Source organism: Typha angustifolia, chromosome 7, assembly GCF_048772165.1.
Source record: "Typha angustifolia cultivar Huaian chromosome 7, ASM4877216v1, whole genome shotgun sequence".
Lineage (NCBI taxonomy): Eukaryota > Viridiplantae > Streptophyta > Magnoliopsida > Poales > Typhaceae > Typha > Typha angustifolia.
This window is the reverse complement of record NC_133245.1, coordinates 2,911,316-2,929,467: the sequence shown is the minus strand read 5'-3', so window position 1 is coordinate 2,929,467 and position 18,152 is coordinate 2,911,316. Positions and strand designations below refer to the sequence as shown.

The window sequence follows — 18,152 nt, the reverse complement described above, 5'->3', positions numbered from 1 at the left end:
TGTGTTAATTATCTATCTCTAAATAAAATATCTAAATTCGTTTAAAATTTGATAATACTCTTTTCAAAAATTATTCGTATCTATTAATTTAAAATAATTTTGCTATCCGTCTGATATCACTGTATAAATTTATATTGGGGCAAAACATATGGATGCTTATGTTTGCCATTCTCAGGACGGTTCGGTTCGACCAAGAGAGTGCACTGCTGCGCGGGTGTGAACTCGGGTCCAACTCGAATCACCGGCTCCTTTTTTGTTTCTCTTCTCGTCATCCATCTCCGCAACAAGGCTGCTGCTCCAGAAATAGAAACCCTAACCCTCACCCCTAGTCCCGCAAGGAGACAGCAATGGCCGCCGCCGGCGGTGCCGCGTCGCTAAAGGACCAAGGCAACGAGTTCTTCAAGGCCGGGAACTACCTCAAAGCCGCCGCCATCTACACGCACGCCATCAAGGTGGAGCCCGAGAACCCCACCCTTTATAGGTTTGCTTCTCTTGCCACTGTCCCTGATCTCCTGCTCAGCTTAGTTGATTCGATCAAGAATGTGAGAAAGTTTAAATCTGAATTTTTTTAACCGTTCGCTGTAAGAGTGTTTAAGGGCTTAAATTCGATTTTTTGTTGTTGTTGTGGTAGATATGCTGCCAGAGTGCACGAGTTTGTAACAGGCGCTATAAGGATATGAGTGTTTCTTGGTATTGAGTTTGTATGCTTTCGTCTAAGTAATGTGGCAATTTTCTTATAGTAGTGATCAGAAAAAAAAAAAGTTTTGATTCCAATTTTTGACTATCGATGTGCACTGATCACACACATAAATATATCTTGATCTTATACGAGTGGAGTAAATTCTTTAACAATGTACTGGAGTATATTAATAAATGCCGGTTGTTGTGGCCTGGTTGCTTGTAGTTATGAAGCATGATCAATTGCCCCCTGCTGCTGCCTTTATCCATTTGTCTCTTGGAAACCAAATTAAGGACTCTTACTGTAATGGTAGGTTTGCTATTATGCATACTGCATAATAGTAGTTTGAGTTCAAGTCTAGATAAATCGATAATCACCTGTCAAATAATGAGATTAGGCAGTATACATCTTTCCGCATTAATGAGGGCCTAATGTGTGGCATCCAGAATCTTAAGTTTTAAGCAGTAATCTGTCAAAGGAAAATGGGAAAAAGTAAAAAAAAAACAGAAAGTACAGGATTGCTGGATTTATTTTTAAAAAATAAAATAAACGAGTAGATGGTGGAATACATGACAATATAGGAGGAGAAAATAGATTATGTGATTCTCTTCAGAGCTGCATTATCATATTCCTAAATCCTAATTAGAAACATCTAGAGCATGTAATCTGACTTTTTAATAGGAAAGTCTTGCAATCATGAAAGAAAATATTTTTCTAATTTACTCTATAGTCAAATTCTTTGCGGCTTTCAAGTCATGGTTGTGTTTGTGGCATTCATATATAAAATATCAATATCATCAACGATACCGCTTCCTAATGCAAGATCCATTATGGCTAGGCGTTAATTGATATGAGTAAAATCGGAAATGAAGACATCAGCATATATCACATAAACCATCTGGCTTTAAAGTTTTTTGTACAATGTTGACAACAAGAAAGCAGATGTTTTAATCATTGTCAACATTAAGCCATGGGATAAGTTGTCTAGTGCAGGAGTATTGACTATCAAAATGTATCTGATTATTGTGGTTATGAGACATTCTTCCTTACACAATTGTTGAGATTCATAGATGTCTTTAACTGTTTGCCAGTAACCGAGCTGCTGCATTTCTTCATTTGGTTAAGCTGAATAAAGCACTTGCTGATGCTGAGACAACAATCAAGCTTAATCCCCAGTGGGAGAAGGTACAATACATAGTAACACATGCATGATGCATGTCCATATTTCTGGAGAAGTTTTGTTTTTTCTTCTGTTTAAGTCTCTCCTTTTTTCTTCCAAATTTACACCATAATAACCCATGCCATCTTATTTGGTTTCTTTTCCTTTAGATTCAGTAGGTTAACCAACTGTCTATTTTATGCAATATAGGGTTATTTCAGGAAAGGTTGTGTTTTGGAGGCAATGGAGCGCTATGATGAAGTAAGCCTAAAAAGACTTTATTACTATCTAAGTATCTTGTATAGTTCTTATATAGGGAAGGGGGGTTATGAAGACATTTACAGGCAGACATCTTGCATAAATGGACTTCATGATTTCAGACCTTCAGAATTGGTGGATATTTGGACTGGATGAGCTTCTTTTTCTTCTTTTTTTCTTGTGTGTTGTAGCACATCAAACCAATGATGAATATTCAGCATTAGAAAAGTATCTATTGTGTCATCCCATAAGCCAAGATTATTCTTGAGCTGAAAAAGTTGACTGAGTAGTTCCACAGGGCAATGCCACAGAAGAAATCCCCTCCATTATTTTGCTTTCCAGTTACTAATCCATTTTGAATTAACATCTATATATCTGTCATCCCTATGCAGGCTATAGGTGCTTTCCAATTAGCTCTGCAGTACAACCCACAAAATCTGGAAGTATCCAAAAAGATTAAGAGGCTCACTCAATTAGCTAAGGAAAAGAAACGAACTCTTGCAGTAGAAAGTATGAGATCTAGCATTGACATTGGAAAGTATTTGGAACCCTTGAAAACTGAGTTGGTGAGTACAGGACATCTAAAAACTGTGTTTGTGATCATTTACAAGCAGACTGGTAAAGTACACAGACGCTATGCTTTTCTTTTTCTTTCACCTAGTTTATTGATCTTTTATTATTTCATTATGGTTTTCGAAATGAGGTCATTAAATTCTATCATGGCTATGCCCTAACTACTGATGCTATGCTACAGCTACCAGCATTTATGTGAACATGAAATCCTTGACCTCATTATATTTTATGCCTTCTGGATTGTTGTGCGCTTCATCTATCTCCTAATATTTCTTTCTTTTACCACTTAATTCTTTTGAACCAAATGCCGTAGAATATAAACAGATTTGTTTACTGCACTACACATATAAATTTTTTCTTAAATTTCTGACTGATATTTGACTCTGACCTGTATCTCATTCTTGGTAAGCATAATGGACCCATGAGTTGTTTCACTTTTATGAATTAATTTTTCAGACAATTAGATGATATCCTTCATAAATGAATTGTAACATATTAGCCAATAATACTATCATCTTTTCCTATATATCATGAATAAAATCATGAAGTAATTTGTTTCATTTTTGGTAAGTATAATGATCTTTGTTTTTTTTTTTTTTCCTTCAGGATTTAATTTCTCAGGTCTGTCCTTTGTAAACAGATTGTACTAGAAATTAATAATTGAATAATTCAACTGTTTTTCCTATTCCTGTTTAAAATTGTGAATAGAGGATGGAGGTTATAGATAAAATTGTCACTACACACTAAATATACTTCTTGCTCTTGCATGCAGTCTGAGAAATGTGGATCTGTGGAACTATCTGAAGATATCTTCTCTTTTGTCATTGATGTAATGGAGTCAGCTATAAAAGTTTGGCATGAGACGGCTAAGGTAGATGCAAGGGTCAATTTTCTTCTTGATAAGCAGAAGACACAGACTGATAAATATGCTCCAGTAGTCAATATTGATAAGGTACTGTCTGTTTTGAAGTCACCCTTATCGAGTGTGGATTTATTCTGCATCTGAATCAAAGAGGGGGGAGGGACTCAAGTTGCTAGTTAGTTTGTTTGTTGAGTTGCAAGTACATATTTTGTGTATGTTTTTTTTCTCTGATAATGTCCCGGACTTTAACTATGTCATTGTCACACTTTTCTCTTTAATTTGCTAGGCTTTCGAGTCGCCTCACACGCACAGCAACTGTTTCTCATTTTTGAGGCAATATGCTGAGGAGTCTTTCTCCAGTGCTGCTTGCTTGGTAGCACCCAAGAATATCATATCCTACCCACAGGTGTGCAATAGTTTATTTAGTTATAGTCCGGCAAATTTTACATATTATTGATTGTATTTCCTTATCTTTTATGTGGTAGATGTTGTAATGTATGTAGAAAGCCAGAAACTACCTTTCAGGAATCTCAGATACTTTTGTAATGTCATATGACGTGATAGTGGATTGTTAGGAAAGGATTATTTGATAATAGTTTTTATGAATAACTCTACTAATATAGATATGCACTATGCAGAAACTTCTACTTCGGAGACAATTTTTGGCAGTTATTTGACTTAACGGTGGATAGTTAGGAAAATTCAATTTAATAATATCATAAATTCAATACTTACACAGGTTTGGAAAGGGCAGGGGTCAAGGAAATGGAAGCTTGGGCAGAGTGATGGTTTCTTTGTGCAGTTTGAATCATCTATTCTCCGTAAACTATGGTTTGTTCCTAGCTCAACTGAGAAAGGTCGGACATTGTGCAGGTAAGTCTTCTACACTTTATCTAGTGAGGTTAGCTTATCTTTTATTTTTTTCCTTTGACCTTTGAGGTCCTGTGATCAGACTATTAAGTTGTTTAGGAATGAATCTCTTTGCACATGGAAATATGGTGTGACTCATTGGCACCTCACCCCTCAGTTATTCAGATCTGGTGCTTGTCAAAATAATAAAAAACTGAGAAGAAATCTTTATGTGATATTTCCAAAATGAATAAATGCTACACCAAGAGTAGATCTTCTTTCAGCACCTATTAGAACATGCTTATCCAACATAGGGTTATTTTGTTGTCATGCATAAAAAGTAAAAGAGTCCGAGAAGAAAATAATCCTATATGACCGCCTTACATTGCTAGCATCAGGAAATATAACAACCCTGAATGTACTGCAGTGTATTTCTGTCGTATAACCTTCAATCTTTTATGACAAATGCTTTTTGTCAAGAATAATAATTGGTTTAATATTTACTGTCTTATTTCAGGAATCCCGAGCCTTTGGATATCAGTGTACATGAAGTGCTCCCTCGTCTATTTAAGGATCCTGCTTCTGATGTGATATAAACCTTTGCTCCTGTTTTATTTACATTGAACAGTGAAATCCCCTTCTTCCTTTTTCTTCTTCTTCATATAGCTGTGAATTATTGGCTGAACATACTGTATCTCCACTGTGGAAGGTACTTCAGATTTTGTAACAATAGTGTAATAGTTTTGTGTGTCAATCATTCTAACTTTTCTTTCATGAGGCTGTGTGTTTCATGGTAAATAATCTTTTTGGCTCTTTTTCATGCATGTAGATGAGCTTCAGTCCATTGCTCAAAGTGTAAGTGGTTGCAGCGCCATTTATAGGTCGCTTCAGGACTACGTTTTGGATTTAGTGGCTTTTGTTATGGAGACAATTCTGAATGAGATGCAAATTAGTCTTGGCAATTTTGCTACATTATTAACCGTAATACCGATGTGTTTTTTTGCTTGAATGTTGATTATCATGTGGTGATGTTGTTCAATCATTCAATGTGTTCAATATGGTGTATCTTTCAAGAATTACTAAATAAATTGGTAACCGCAACATTTGCAATGATACTATGTTTTTTCAGTAATAGTCATAAGTAGCAGACAATCTCCATTTTCAGATGAGAATATTATCTCACTAGAGGTTGGACAGGGTCACAGGTAAGTATCTCATGAGGATACCTCAACTGTGATCATCATCTTCCATTTCATAGAAACACAATAGCTGCCTCTTGTGACTTCATCCTATCGCTACAATGATCATGGTTTTTAGTCTATGGAATTACTTCATATTGTTACCGTGATGGTTGTTAATGAGCTTGTCATTGTCTAAGCCAGAGTAGCGATGCTTACAGATTGCCTGCATTTTAAAGAGCTTACTGTGATGTTTGTCTTATGTTAGATATCATCCATTTTGGTGCCTGTGGGCTGCAAATTGAGGTGTTAGAAAAATGTTTGTTAAGAATATGACCTGCTAATGACTTTTTTATTCTCCTTTTCTTGATTGTCTCAATGTCTGCAGTTATTGACTTCTGAACACTCTTCGGATAAAGGTTCATTGTTTTTTGGGGTCCTATATTATATGTATATGTTCTCCTAGTACTGAAAAATAGAGATAGACATTGGGTAAAACTAAATTAAATTAAAGCCTTCTTGTCAAGTACTTGAGCATCTAATCCATGTTGTAATAAGAAATCTTTTTAATGGTCAAGTGAGGAATACAACTTCACACATAAAGATGAAGATGTACATGTTCAATGTGCATTCCTGAGGCTGGCGGGATAGTTCCGATTGTCCTTTTCTATGGTAAACAAATCCTTTGACAATTGCAGGCCCTTGCAACTATCACTTAAAAATATACAGCTTTACTCTGTCATCCCCTATATAATTGGCTGTGATTCTAATGTTCAGATTCCCTCTCTCTCTCTCTCTATATATATATGACATGTTACTATTCTCTTTAGATCTGGGTCTGGTGCACTATAAACTTGGCAAATTGTTGGTTTTGAAGCTAAGATTCGGATTTAAATCTGGGCCAGGAGGATTATATATATATATATATATATATATATATATATATGACAAATGATGCCTTGCAAGTTGTAGGAAAACTCCTAATAATATATAATATCGGTAGGTTAATATTTATGAGATACTTTTCTTGGAAGCCTGCCGACACCAAGAGTTGAAGGCTATAATCTGGAACGAGACGGCAGTGATTAAGATGGCGTAAATTACGTATCCCTGTGATGTTAAAGAAACAGCTACATTACATTCTACAGTATCGACCGGCCACCTGCAATTTGTGGACGTCCGATCAAGATCGAGCGGCTTCCGTATGAAGCTATATCATGCAACGTGGACGTATGATGCCGACGCCCAGCCAACTTCTGGTACGTATGACAAGCACAGCCTCTGAATACGTCTTGTCTTGTTTGAAGAAAATATTTCGGATATGAGGGTGCTATGTGCAAAACTTTGCTTGCCTTTGTTACATTTCCACGGCGACATCATTAAGTCCGCATGCCTCTCAGTCTCAGGTAGTTGGGTTTTTTTTTTCCCCTATCATGCAAGCTATTCACGATGTCAGCTATTCATAATTAATATATGCTATAGTTTATAGAAATATAAGATTTCCTTTCCCAAGCTTTGGAGACATGACTAATACAAAATTTTACATTTTTTTGGGGGGGTATTTAATACTATTTCATTTATGATGGGAAAAATATTAGTAGATATTTAATATAGTCGCTTTTAATTATTATTTAATAATTCCTTTTTAATTTTTATTAGTACCTATTATGGTGCAATATTACAACATCACCATTATGGCCAGACGTTGATATCTATCAAATGTGCCACAGATGGCTTTCTAAAGTGCAACAGCAGACAGCTACATACGCATGTCACAGCTCCAGTCACACTCACAACTAGATCGAATCCACCTAACTTTATACATTAACATGCATGCACGTATGATGCAACCAAACAACCTCTGTACACCTCCTCTCTCTCTCTCTCTCTCTCTCTCTCTCTCTCTCTCTCTCTCTCTCTATATATATATATATAACTTCTGTTGGACAAACAGAAGATATATGTATGTATAGAGAGAGAGAGAGAGAGAGAGAATGCTAGGTAGGTCTCAAGCATAGAGAGGACCACTTTAATCAAAGTGAGAGACAGGGCCGGGCAGTGTCCATCTCGTACGTCGGCAGATCGATCGATCGATCAGTCGGCCATAAAAGATAGAGATAGCCTCCTTAATTTCTCGGCTGGGGTCCAACACTAACTTGTAAGCAATCACAATTATGATGATCGAGAGACATCCATGCATTAATTTACTACAAAAAGTGTCAATCAAATGATAGATGGATCACATGAAGATTGAAGGGAAGAAAAAAAAAAGGTGGGAGCCATCGTACGGGTCATAAAGCTTCCCCCACAAATATTTTTAAATTTTTTATTTTATATATATATATATATATATATATTAAGACATCCAACTAAACAAGCCATAAAAATAATAGTAGATAACGCAAAACTACCCCAATGGGAGGATGCCAATAAATAAAAAATATTCAATTATTACATCGATAACATCAAATATTGCAACCCCACACATAGAAGCACGCAAAGGAGAAGCTACGTGTCTGCCATTGTATAATCTTACTATTATTTTAATATAAGTAAACACTAATGGGTACATAGCTAGAAATTTCCAAGAAGGAATCCCGGAAACAGTCCAAGTTGTCGGAGAGATCAGTGAGAGCTCCGTTTAGTGTACGTAGAACTCTGGCAAGTATTTCGTATTCCCAAATAACCCCTCATATTACCTACTACTCTTTTCTTGTAAAATTTGCATCTAATACCCTATATTAATTTTTATACCCACTTTTTTTTTTCGTTTTACTCCGGTGGTCATGAACTTGTAGTCTAATAGACTAAACAAAAGAGCTAACTCTTCTCTATCCGTGAGTTAGACATCTAGTTCATCCGTTTCGAAAAACATGTTCGAACCATGAGGATATAAAATTAAAGTAAAAAAAAATTATTAAATAAATAATTAAACTCATACGACTACTATTATAAATAAGTAAAACTCAACCACAAAGCTATACGATGGTATTGTAATATCTTACCTATTATTTGTATAAAAAAATACCAATATTTATTTTAATATCCAAATGCCACGTTCTACTTCCCACAAATGAATTCGATTTCGCTCAATAAAGTTAATATTTGTTGGATTTTCCCTGGAGCCCATTATGTATGGTTTAGACATGTTATGACAAACTTCTTAGTGTGATTAATTCAATTATTCAAACTGTATATTAAAGAAGGCTGATATCTTTTATCTAGTCTATAATTAATTTAAGAAACTCATCCAATTCTAAAATAAAATAAAAGAAATACAATATAATAAATAGTCAACATTCAACAACCCTATCTTTTATTATAATGTTAAGAAGAAGAAAAAGAGATTAGCCTATAGCATAGGGTAATCGGACCATATTTATTATTTGACATTGATTTATTAACATCTGGTTAGGTTAATCAAGCTTGTGAACTAACTTTCGTTTGTCTATTTATTTTTTAAAGAAAAAAGACTGTGGGGAGTTACTTAAAAAATCAAGACAGAGGATTAGGAGTGGATATGAAGAATAAGTGAAAGCGCAGGGTGTTAAATAGAAATTTCCTATTAACGCCCCTTCCCACTTCCCCACTTCCCTCAGTTGTCTCCTCCCCCCTCCCCCGGACTTCATCTCTCCCTCTCTCTCTCCTACTTTTTCTCTCTCTTCTTCTCTTTCTCTTCTTTCTTCGTCTGCCACTCGCATAAAGTGTTGGACTGTTTGGTTTATAGTTTTTAAACTTTGAAATCTACAATCATCTCCTACTTTTTAGCCCCTTTTGCCGCCTCTCTCTCTCTCTCTCTCTCTCTCTCTCTCTCTCCTCTTCTTGTCTCGTATTATCGTTCAAGAATTCATCCATTATTCTATCCCAATGATGGTGGCGTCGTCGTCGTCTTTGGGATGAGATCTCAAGTTAGACCTCAAGAAGGGTAAGTCTCAGGATTTCGTTTAATTGTAACCAATTCAACTCGTCGTTTGGGGTTGGATAAGAAATCTCTCATCGGATTTAGCCCAGATTCTTTCTTGGATGAGGCTCCGATTCGAGTTTGCGTTTGGGTTTATAGCTTAAGATCGAGCGGCATTATATATTCCTTATACGCTTAAGCTTCCTTTTTTTTTCTCCTTTGGGGAGGAAAAGATCTATAAATATTAACGTGTTTCTTTGGTAAATTTTTTCTTTTAACTTTTTTACTCAAAGAAGAACATAATGCCTTCTTTTTTTCATGCTTTTTTTTTTGTGCGTGTGAAAATAATGTACCAATCTTTTATGTTTTTTCTTTCAAATATCTTGAAGGTGGGCAGGGTTTTAAGTAGTGATCCAAGATATGGATCAGTATGAGGTTTTGGAGCAGATTGGGAAAGGAGCATTTGGTTCTGCTCTTCTGGTGAGGCATAAGGTTGAGAAGAAGAGGTGAGGGAGCCCATGCCCATTACCCCAGCTATACATTTTGAATTTTAATATTTCATTATATTCTGCCACCTCCCTAATTTATAATCCATGGCCATTGAATATTTCAAGCTTTCTGAGGTTGGCCCATTTATTGTTGCAGGTATGTGCTGAAGAAAATACGTCTTGCACGCCAAACAGAGAGATGCCGCAGGTCTGCCCACCTGGAAGTAAGCATGAGTTGTTCGATATCTTGTTTATCTTTTGGTTCTTGTGATTATATTCTCCTCAAAGTTTACACATAGAATCAGATTAAAAAAAAAAAAGGTTGATGTATGAGTGATATATTGAATAGCAATGCAGATTGGGAATTAAAAAATTGGCTAAGAGCCTACGAGATCTTTGTGTTTGTCATACTTGTTATGCCTTTAGGGACATAATTACTGTTCTTTCTTGTACAGCAAATTTGTATAATTATTAGATTGGTCAACATTTTGTTTGCCCATTTTCCTTTCAGAAATCAAATTGCTTAGATGATGTAGATCAGTAGATGGCATAATTTACTTGTGTGACTAGATACTAATAAGATACACTTGTGTACATATTCTGTTTAACGCATAATATTTTCTTCTGTAGATGGAGCTTATATCTAAAGTGGATAACCCATTTATTGTGGAGTACAAAGATTCCTGGGTAGAGAAGGTTAGCTTTTATGCCTTTCTTCTAATAGGGTCATTTTTTGCTTTTTCCCTGCTTTCTGGTTCTCTCCATGTCACTGGTGAGTTCTTATATGGTTTGTGAAACAATATGCACACCCTTTTGAAATAATCTAGCACTCCTTGGATCCTCGATGAATCCTTTGCATGCTTGAGCACATGTCTATTATCGTGCATCAACCATGACATGAGTTATGTTGGAGTGATGTATGCAGTTTTTGATCTGATTAACTTACCATTAATTAGGGTATTCCTAGTCAAGCACATGTAGGGAGTCTTGCATTTATCTACACTTTTCTTGTATTCAGATATTCTGCTAAGAATTTGTCTATCGCTGGAGACTTTTTACTGCCAATTTCTTAATATCTCCTTTTTGACATATTACGGTACAAGGCATATCATCCTAAAAACTGTTATGTTATTGCTTTCAGGGTTGCTATGTGTGCATTATAATAGGTTATTGTGAAGGAGGAGACATGTACGTAGCTTTTTGAGGTGAAATATATTTATAGATTCTCTACGAGAAAGGGGAGTCTAATTCAAATCTATCACTCTTCTTCTCTATAGGGCAGAAGCCATAAAGAAGGCCTGTGGAACTCTTTTTTCTGAGGAGGTTAGTTTCAATAACATTTTCCACAACCAATTATCCTGCATTTTATTTGGTATCCAATTTGCATGTGTGAAGCTCTTTTCTATCTGTTTGCAGAAGCTTTGCAAATGGCTCGTACAGCTTCTTATGGCACTTGATTACTTGCATATGAATCATATTATTCATCGTGATGTAAAGGTTAGTTACTATTCTGCCAGCAAAGGAGATATTAAATAAGGGTTTCCCTTGTAAAGCTATTAAATTCATTTACTGAAAGCCCTCAAATATTTATTTCAGTGTTCTAACATTTTTCTCACAAAAGATCAGAACATACGGCTTGGTAAGTCTTCTTTCACTGGTACACCAACATTAACAATCTACTTGCTTCTGTTATAGTGAGTTCAACAGTCTTGGTTGCTGAAATTTGGTATGCAGGTGACTTCGGACTAGCTAAAATCTTGACTTCGGATGATTTGGCCTCCTCTGTGAGTTCTCAGTTAAACTTCTCTGATAATTTCATCTGGTTGCCATTCTTCTTATGGTTTGTTCCTCACACAGGTTGTGGGAACTCCCAGCTATATGTGCCCAGAACTCCTTGCTGATATACCTTATGGTTCCAAGTCAGACATTTGGTCTCTAGGTAAGTTCCAAGTCAGATATTTGGTCTCTATGTAAATTCCGAGTCAGATATTTGGTCTCTAAGTAAATCATACTAGAAATATGCAAGAAGTATCCAGTATTTCTTAGATTTCTCAGATGTTCTTTTTTTTTTCTTTGCTTAATTGTCTGTTGTCCAGGATGCTGCATATATGAAATGGCGTCTCTAAAACCGACATTCAAAGCTTTTGTAAGTTGTCGCAAAATTTGTGTTCAGTTGATGAAATTGGTGTCTATTAGTGTCACTTCCCAAGTTATGCAAGATTTAGTATCGCTAATATTTTTTGCAAGGTTTTTAGGTTCAATGAAAAATCAAATACTTCAGCTAAACTGATTTGTAGTACTTTAATAGAAACCTTCTATGAACTTGGTTAGGTTTTGTGGTTTTGGCAGACACAATGCTTTTGATATTCTTAGCCTTTTGGTTTTGCACTTTTTCTAGGGTTTTCCTTTCCAATTAAGCAGTACTGGACAATTTTAGATGGTTTCAAATCTCAACACCTTAAAAATTTAAAGGGTTCTATAAACTAAAAAGCCTACAGAATCTGGAGTAACCTAGAATACTTAAATTCCACAAAATTTGATGTACAAGTCTGATACTCTAGAGTCTAGACTACCTTTTTGTATCTTATTTTGGTTAAATAATGTCCTATCAATAGTTAAATGCTATGGGTGACTGTCAAAATGCATGATGTAGCATCGAATTTAGTGAGGATATATAAGATTTGAGTTGTTTATTTCCGCTTGTACCTTTGAGAGGTGAAACCTTAACTTACATGGAAGTTTCAAGTATGCTTGAGCTTAAAATTGCCTGCCTTGTTTAATTAGTATATAGGTTTTTTTTTTAAATAACACCATATATTTGCTTTATTTTTTAATTAACACTTGTCTTTGGTAACCGGAACTCTCATTTTTTCATATAATTCTCAAATGACACCTTGAGTTAATTAAACCCAACTATTTTCAAATAGAAGGGTATCAACTAAAGAATATTTCGTTAGAATATTAAAGGTGAGTTCTAGAATACCTAAATTACTCTTTGGTGGGTGGGGTAGGTATGGTGATTAAATTTAGAAAGAAGTTTTGATTTGATGGAGTGAGCTAGGGTGAGACATGACCTAAAAAAGGTTTGGGTAGTGTGGTCAAGGTTAGAATTTTTCTAAGAGTACTTTAGGAATTTAATCAAGTAAATTACATAAACTATACCTCAGAGTTAATGGTAGTTAGTCAAAATAATTGTATGGTGCTAAGTAAAATTTAAAATACCTAAACTACTCTTTGGCGGGGTAGGGTAATTAATTTAGGAAGAGGTTTTGATTTAGTGGAGAGGTGGGACATGAGGTGAAAAATGTTTGGTTAGTGTGAGTAAAGGTGAGAAGTTCTCTAAGTATTTGTACATCAGAGTTAATGGTAGTTAGTCAAAATAATAGTATGGTATTATGGTTTGGAATTTTATTCTAAACCCAAACGTCTTCAAAACTTTTCGCATTTTGCACCCCTTAATCGAAATAACCCTAGCAACAAAATTTGTAATGTATGTTTAAAATTCTAAGTTAGATTTGACTTGAAATCCAACTTATACATAACTTAATCAACCTCTGTAACAACTCAACTCCACCATGTGACTCTCACGAGGCTTTACCCCTCCCTGTGAGTATCACGTGGGGGTTTAGATGCTCAACAATACGCTTTTGAGAACAAAGAGACTAAAAATTAAACGGAAGCAAAAAAGGGGCATACATGCCACAATAAATCCATCCAAATACAATAAAAATGGTGAAAACCCTTACAAGAGTATATGTAAGATAATAAGATATAATAAGGGGACAATATAAACTCATACAAGATAAATTGTTGTCAAGCATCCGCCAAAGTGTTAATCAATCTGCATCAAGTATCACCATGGAATGAGCTTAAAGATAAGCAAATGACACTATTACTAGTTAAGCATCATTGATAATTATACACCCAGTGCAAAAAAATGTATGTACAACTATGCAACTGATCATGACGTAAACTAAAACATACATGTCATGTAATTGGCTTGCATGGTCCGATAAGACTACAATTATTCTATTCATCACTTATACATAACACGCCTTTCATAGGCCCTTGGCCACCAACTTATGCTCAACAATCTCAGCGGCCCCCAAGGGAGGATAGACCCTAGCGGTAAAATCGTCTGCCCATTACTCGACGAACAATATGATCAATTGGTTGCCGTTGCAGATTAGGAATTTCAGTCGTAAGCCCCTCATATAAGTCAGCATTGCACATTGATACAATCATTTGAGCCCGTGATTCCACATCATCGCACCATTGTACGGAAACTAATAAGCCGTCGCTCATAGACGCTCTTACTTTGCGTCATCGGGTACCGTGACGATCGTCTGATTGTATGGGATCCATTGACTAAAGACCTCAGGCGTGTGCCATGTAATAATATAAATATCCTCCGCCCCTAACCCTGGTTTGGGAGGTGTCGGGTACTGACGAGGTGAAGAGATCATTTTCTTTATGGTTGTGCTAGTGTGCTAATGGCAGGATAAGGTAAATATGACTAGCATAAAGTAATGGCAAGAAGGGTAACCATATCTAAGCATGCTAATGAATGCACATCATAATTAAATTAATATAAGTTATGTTATGCAGCATGTTAATCAAACATATTTCACTATGATGAACAAATTAGCATGTCATAAATGCTTGTTATCACCCATCACGTCAAGCGATAAATACAAAGATTGATAGATCACTTGTCTGGATTCACTTAAGTTCCTGGCAAAAAACAATCCCACTTTAATCACGGTTGGCTCCAGGGTGAGCACTGGTCTCAGGGTGCTCTACGACAGAATCACTAGGTTGGCATCTATTTCTATATTTAAGGGATAGTGAAAGAGGGACAAATAATAATAATAAAAATAACAATAAGGAGAGAAAAAAGGAAAGAAAATGCCCACAAAGGGCGCGGACTCTACCGATGGAAAATCGAGCTCAGGCTCTGCCCAACCCAATAATAATAAAACAAAAAGAAAAAGCTCAGGTTGTCGAATTGGGCAAAAAATAAGATACAGAAGACTATTTAGTAAAAGAAGTCCATAATTGATACAAGGAAGTTCAAACCGAAATTGAATGAAACCGATCGAAATGTTTCATTTTGCCTAAAAAACAAAAAAACGAAGCTTCCAACTGAGACCATTACTCAATGAGCTCTGTCGGAACTGTGACCACAACTGATACTTCCAACCTTCTCATGCTAACTTGTCTTATTTTGTTTCAGACAATTGATTTTAGATAGAAAGTTCACATTTGAGATTTATACCTTTTTCTGCATTTGAGATCCATGTTTCCTCATGTTTCTGAGAGTTGATTTTAGATAGAAACTTCACATTTGACATTCATGTTTCCTTCTCATATATAATGTTTTGAATCTATTGATGTGTCAGTCTTCTATTGATTTGACGGAGCAGACATTCTTCAAGCTTTTTATCTAATTCTAAGGACAGGTTGTTAGGAGTAATGCTCTTACTTGTTTTCTGATAATTATGAAAATGCTCTCTTTTTCTTGTAAGAATGAAAATGATCTTTATTTTGTACAAAGTGCACTAATTCTCCTAATCCTGTAATTTCTTTAAGATCATTTACAACCCTTGGGTTTATCTTGTAACATTATTGGTGTTCTACTCTGAGAATGATGATTTTTTTTTAAAATTTTTTTTTAAAGTTTTATGTGGGATTGATCAACTGGCTCAGATGTGGAATTGGTTCAAGCCTTGTTATTTTGTATCCTCAACTTACATTTTGTTGGCATTTTTGCTTCTTTGTCAGGACATGCAAACTTTGATAAACAAAATTAACAAGTCTATAGTGGCTCCTCTACCAAGTTCATACTCTGGTGCATTGTAAGCCCTTTCCTAATTACATTCTACTAACATGTTTGCCATTTCTTCTTTATGGGGTTACAATCTCTGTGACAATTTCATTGTGTTCCACAGTAGGGGACTCATTAAAAGCATGCTGCGCAAGAGCCCTGAACACAGACCAAGTGTATGTACTCATCCTGGTGCTATATTTCTTTTGTCAGTATTGGTTGTGCATGCATTCAGATATCTATCCTTTCTATTACAACAATTTTGATGTACTTTTCCCTTCTAATTAGGCTGCAGAACTGCTCAGGCATCCACATCTTCAGCCTTATGTGCTTCAAGTTCAATTGTCTAGTCCGAGTCACACTATGCTTCCTGTTCTACACGCTGCAAGCAACCATTTTAAGAAGATTAAATTTCCCAATGAACAAGATTCAATATGCAAGGAAGAGGAGAAAAGAAGTTCTTTTGGGAACGAGAAGAATGTGAAATTTATACAACCATGTGCCGAGCAGTATTCCATAAGTTCTACTCAAAGTATAAAAGATACAAATTTTCTACATCAAACAGTAAGGGAATTATCTATTGGTAGCAATGAAGTTGGAGAGATTGGTGTTAAAAAAGGAGTCCCTGACAAGCGTTCAAAAAACCCAAAGACTCCTAAATATAGCCCTGCCAAAACCTTCATGACTCCTAGTAAACGACCTGTGCCTTCAAAAACATTTCATAGCAGATCTAATCATGAGGAGGTATGATCACAAATAACTATGTTAATATTGTTATGAAAGTACAGATAGATTTATCAATAGTATACATGAAATTGTACCGAACTACTAGATTTTATGTTTAATGCGGCAATTACCTTCCCACAAGTCTGTATGGTACTCGTTACATATTCCTTTTCTTACGTTTAACTCTCAAGTCTCAACACTGACCTCACTGAAAGGTACATAATTAAATGTGGCTCCTTTTTTCATGTTACAGTTTTAATATGTCTTCTTTAAAGATTATTTTTGTTATATTTGTTGTTATGCTGATATGATTTACTTATCTTTTTGCCCGCTGAAAGTTCTTGAACTGTATACTCTTACCATACCATCTTGCATTCTCAACATTATGTTGTCTCAATTCCAGCTTCAACCATCACAGACTCCAGTTGATAGAACTGCTCGATCCACTAGAAGAGCATCTCTACCTTTGTCAAAATTTGCGGCGCCTCACAGGCACAATCTTGGTGCAATCCACGGGATGTTCTCCCCTGATGTTTCTGTTAATACGCCTCGCATTGATCGGATTGCTGAATTCCCCTTAGCTTCATCAGAAGACCCCCTGTTCTCCATTCGCAAGCTCTCTTTGTCTCATTGTTCCTCTGCCACGCCGCACTTTGTTGATCGCTCCATCACGAAGGACAAATGTACAATCCAAACTTTCCGAACAGGAGACAATGGGAGTGACTCATCGGACCGCAATCCTACGGCTTTAGATGCTTCGAGCAGGGGATCATCAGAATCCAGGCAGCGCAGGTTTGACACCTCGTCGTACCAGCAGCGTGCAGAGGCTTTGGAAGGACTGTTGGAGTTCAGTGCACAATTACTACAACAGGAGCGTTTTGAAGAGTTGGGGATATTACTAAAGCCATTTGGACCAGGGAAGGCCTCCCCAAGGGAGACAGCCATATGGCTGACAAAGAGCTTCAAAGAAACAACAACATAACACAGGATTTGGAACTAAAGGTGCTGCTGAGGACTGCAGAGACAGGTACCCCCAGCGTCTAATTTCATCAGTTTTGCAATGTGCAATAGCTGGAGGGTTAATATGTTGCAATTATTTAGAGGCCATATTTGGAATCTATAGCTGATACTTAGTTTCCTTGTGCGTAAATCTCTGCTTATAATTTGAGCCAGGACTCAGTACTAGTTAATTGCAAGTGCAGGTCCCAGAAGAATCTCAGTACTGCAACGGAATTACTAAATGATTCTTTTTAGGAATTACTAAACGATGCTTATAAGATTTTCACGGGATGTGGTAAATTCCTACCTTTTGCTATCCAGTTATACTTTTCTCATCTGTATTGTTGTCATACCAGGAAAAAGAAGCTAGAGTTGCAGATATAGACAATGTTATGATTTAACGCTGGAACCAAGGAGTGTAACTGCTGGTACAAAAAGTAAGATTGGTTGCATAAATTGTATGAGCATGGTAAGAAATTTTGAGGATTTTTCCATGTATAATCCTCTTCAGGTAAAGTGGCGACAAAGAAATTCAACTAGAAAAAGTTTTTTTAAGTACCAAGTCTTCTTGCAAATCGTTATATTATCTTTAACTAATGTAACATTAAAGCAGTGAGAAGTAGAAACAGTACCAACTCCTTTTGTTATGGAGA

At 36.0% G+C, this 18,152-nt stretch overlaps 2 protein-coding genes across 4 annotated transcripts; both read left to right on the top strand.

The window, feature by feature from the left end:
* The first annotated feature begins 210 nt into the window (after window positions 1-210).
* Window positions 211-5,352, top strand: LOC140762282 (uncharacterized). Of its 2 annotated transcripts, XR_012104715.1 has the most exons (9): window positions 211-481; window positions 1,771-1,864; window positions 2,049-2,099; window positions 2,489-2,662; window positions 3,442-3,621; window positions 3,818-3,937; window positions 4,271-4,404; window positions 4,898-5,089; window positions 5,210-5,352. XR_012104715.1 is itself a non-coding variant. In XM_073099991.1 (8 exons), exons 1-8 carry the CDS (start codon window positions 348-350, stop codon window positions 4,974-4,976), a joined length of 966 nt encoding a protein of 321 aa, XP_072956092.1. In that variant the 5' UTR covers window positions 211-347; the 3' UTR covers window positions 4,977-5,154. The 2 variants fall into 2 exon arrangements, 1 of the variants encoding a protein (XP_072956092.1); XM_073099991.1 differs by lacking the exon at window positions 5,210-5,352 and having other exon boundaries at window positions 4,898-5,154.
* Window positions 5,353-9,158: 3,806 nt separating this feature from the next.
* LOC140762533 (serine/threonine-protein kinase Nek2-like) lies at window positions 9,159-18,054 on the top strand. 2 transcript variants are annotated; one of them, XM_073100405.1, is made up of 16 exons: window positions 9,159-9,483; window positions 9,849-9,965; window positions 10,105-10,171; window positions 10,578-10,643; window positions 11,089-11,135; window positions 11,225-11,270; window positions 11,364-11,444; window positions 11,544-11,586; window positions 11,682-11,731; window positions 11,805-11,886; window positions 12,044-12,093; window positions 15,732-15,805; window positions 15,899-15,950; window positions 16,063-16,518; window positions 16,904-17,527; window positions 17,856-18,054. In XM_073100405.1, the coding sequence occupies exons 2-15, from the start codon at window positions 9,880-9,882 to the stop codon at window positions 17,480-17,482; spliced, it is 1,779 nt and encodes a 592-aa protein (XP_072956506.1). In that variant the 5' UTR covers window positions 9,159-9,483; window positions 9,849-9,879; the 3' UTR covers window positions 17,483-17,527; window positions 17,856-18,054. The 2 variants fall into 2 exon arrangements, with proteins under 2 accessions (XP_072956506.1, XP_072956504.1); XM_073100403.1 differs by having other exon boundaries at window positions 17,703-18,054.
* Window positions 18,055-18,152: the final 98 nt, after the last annotated feature.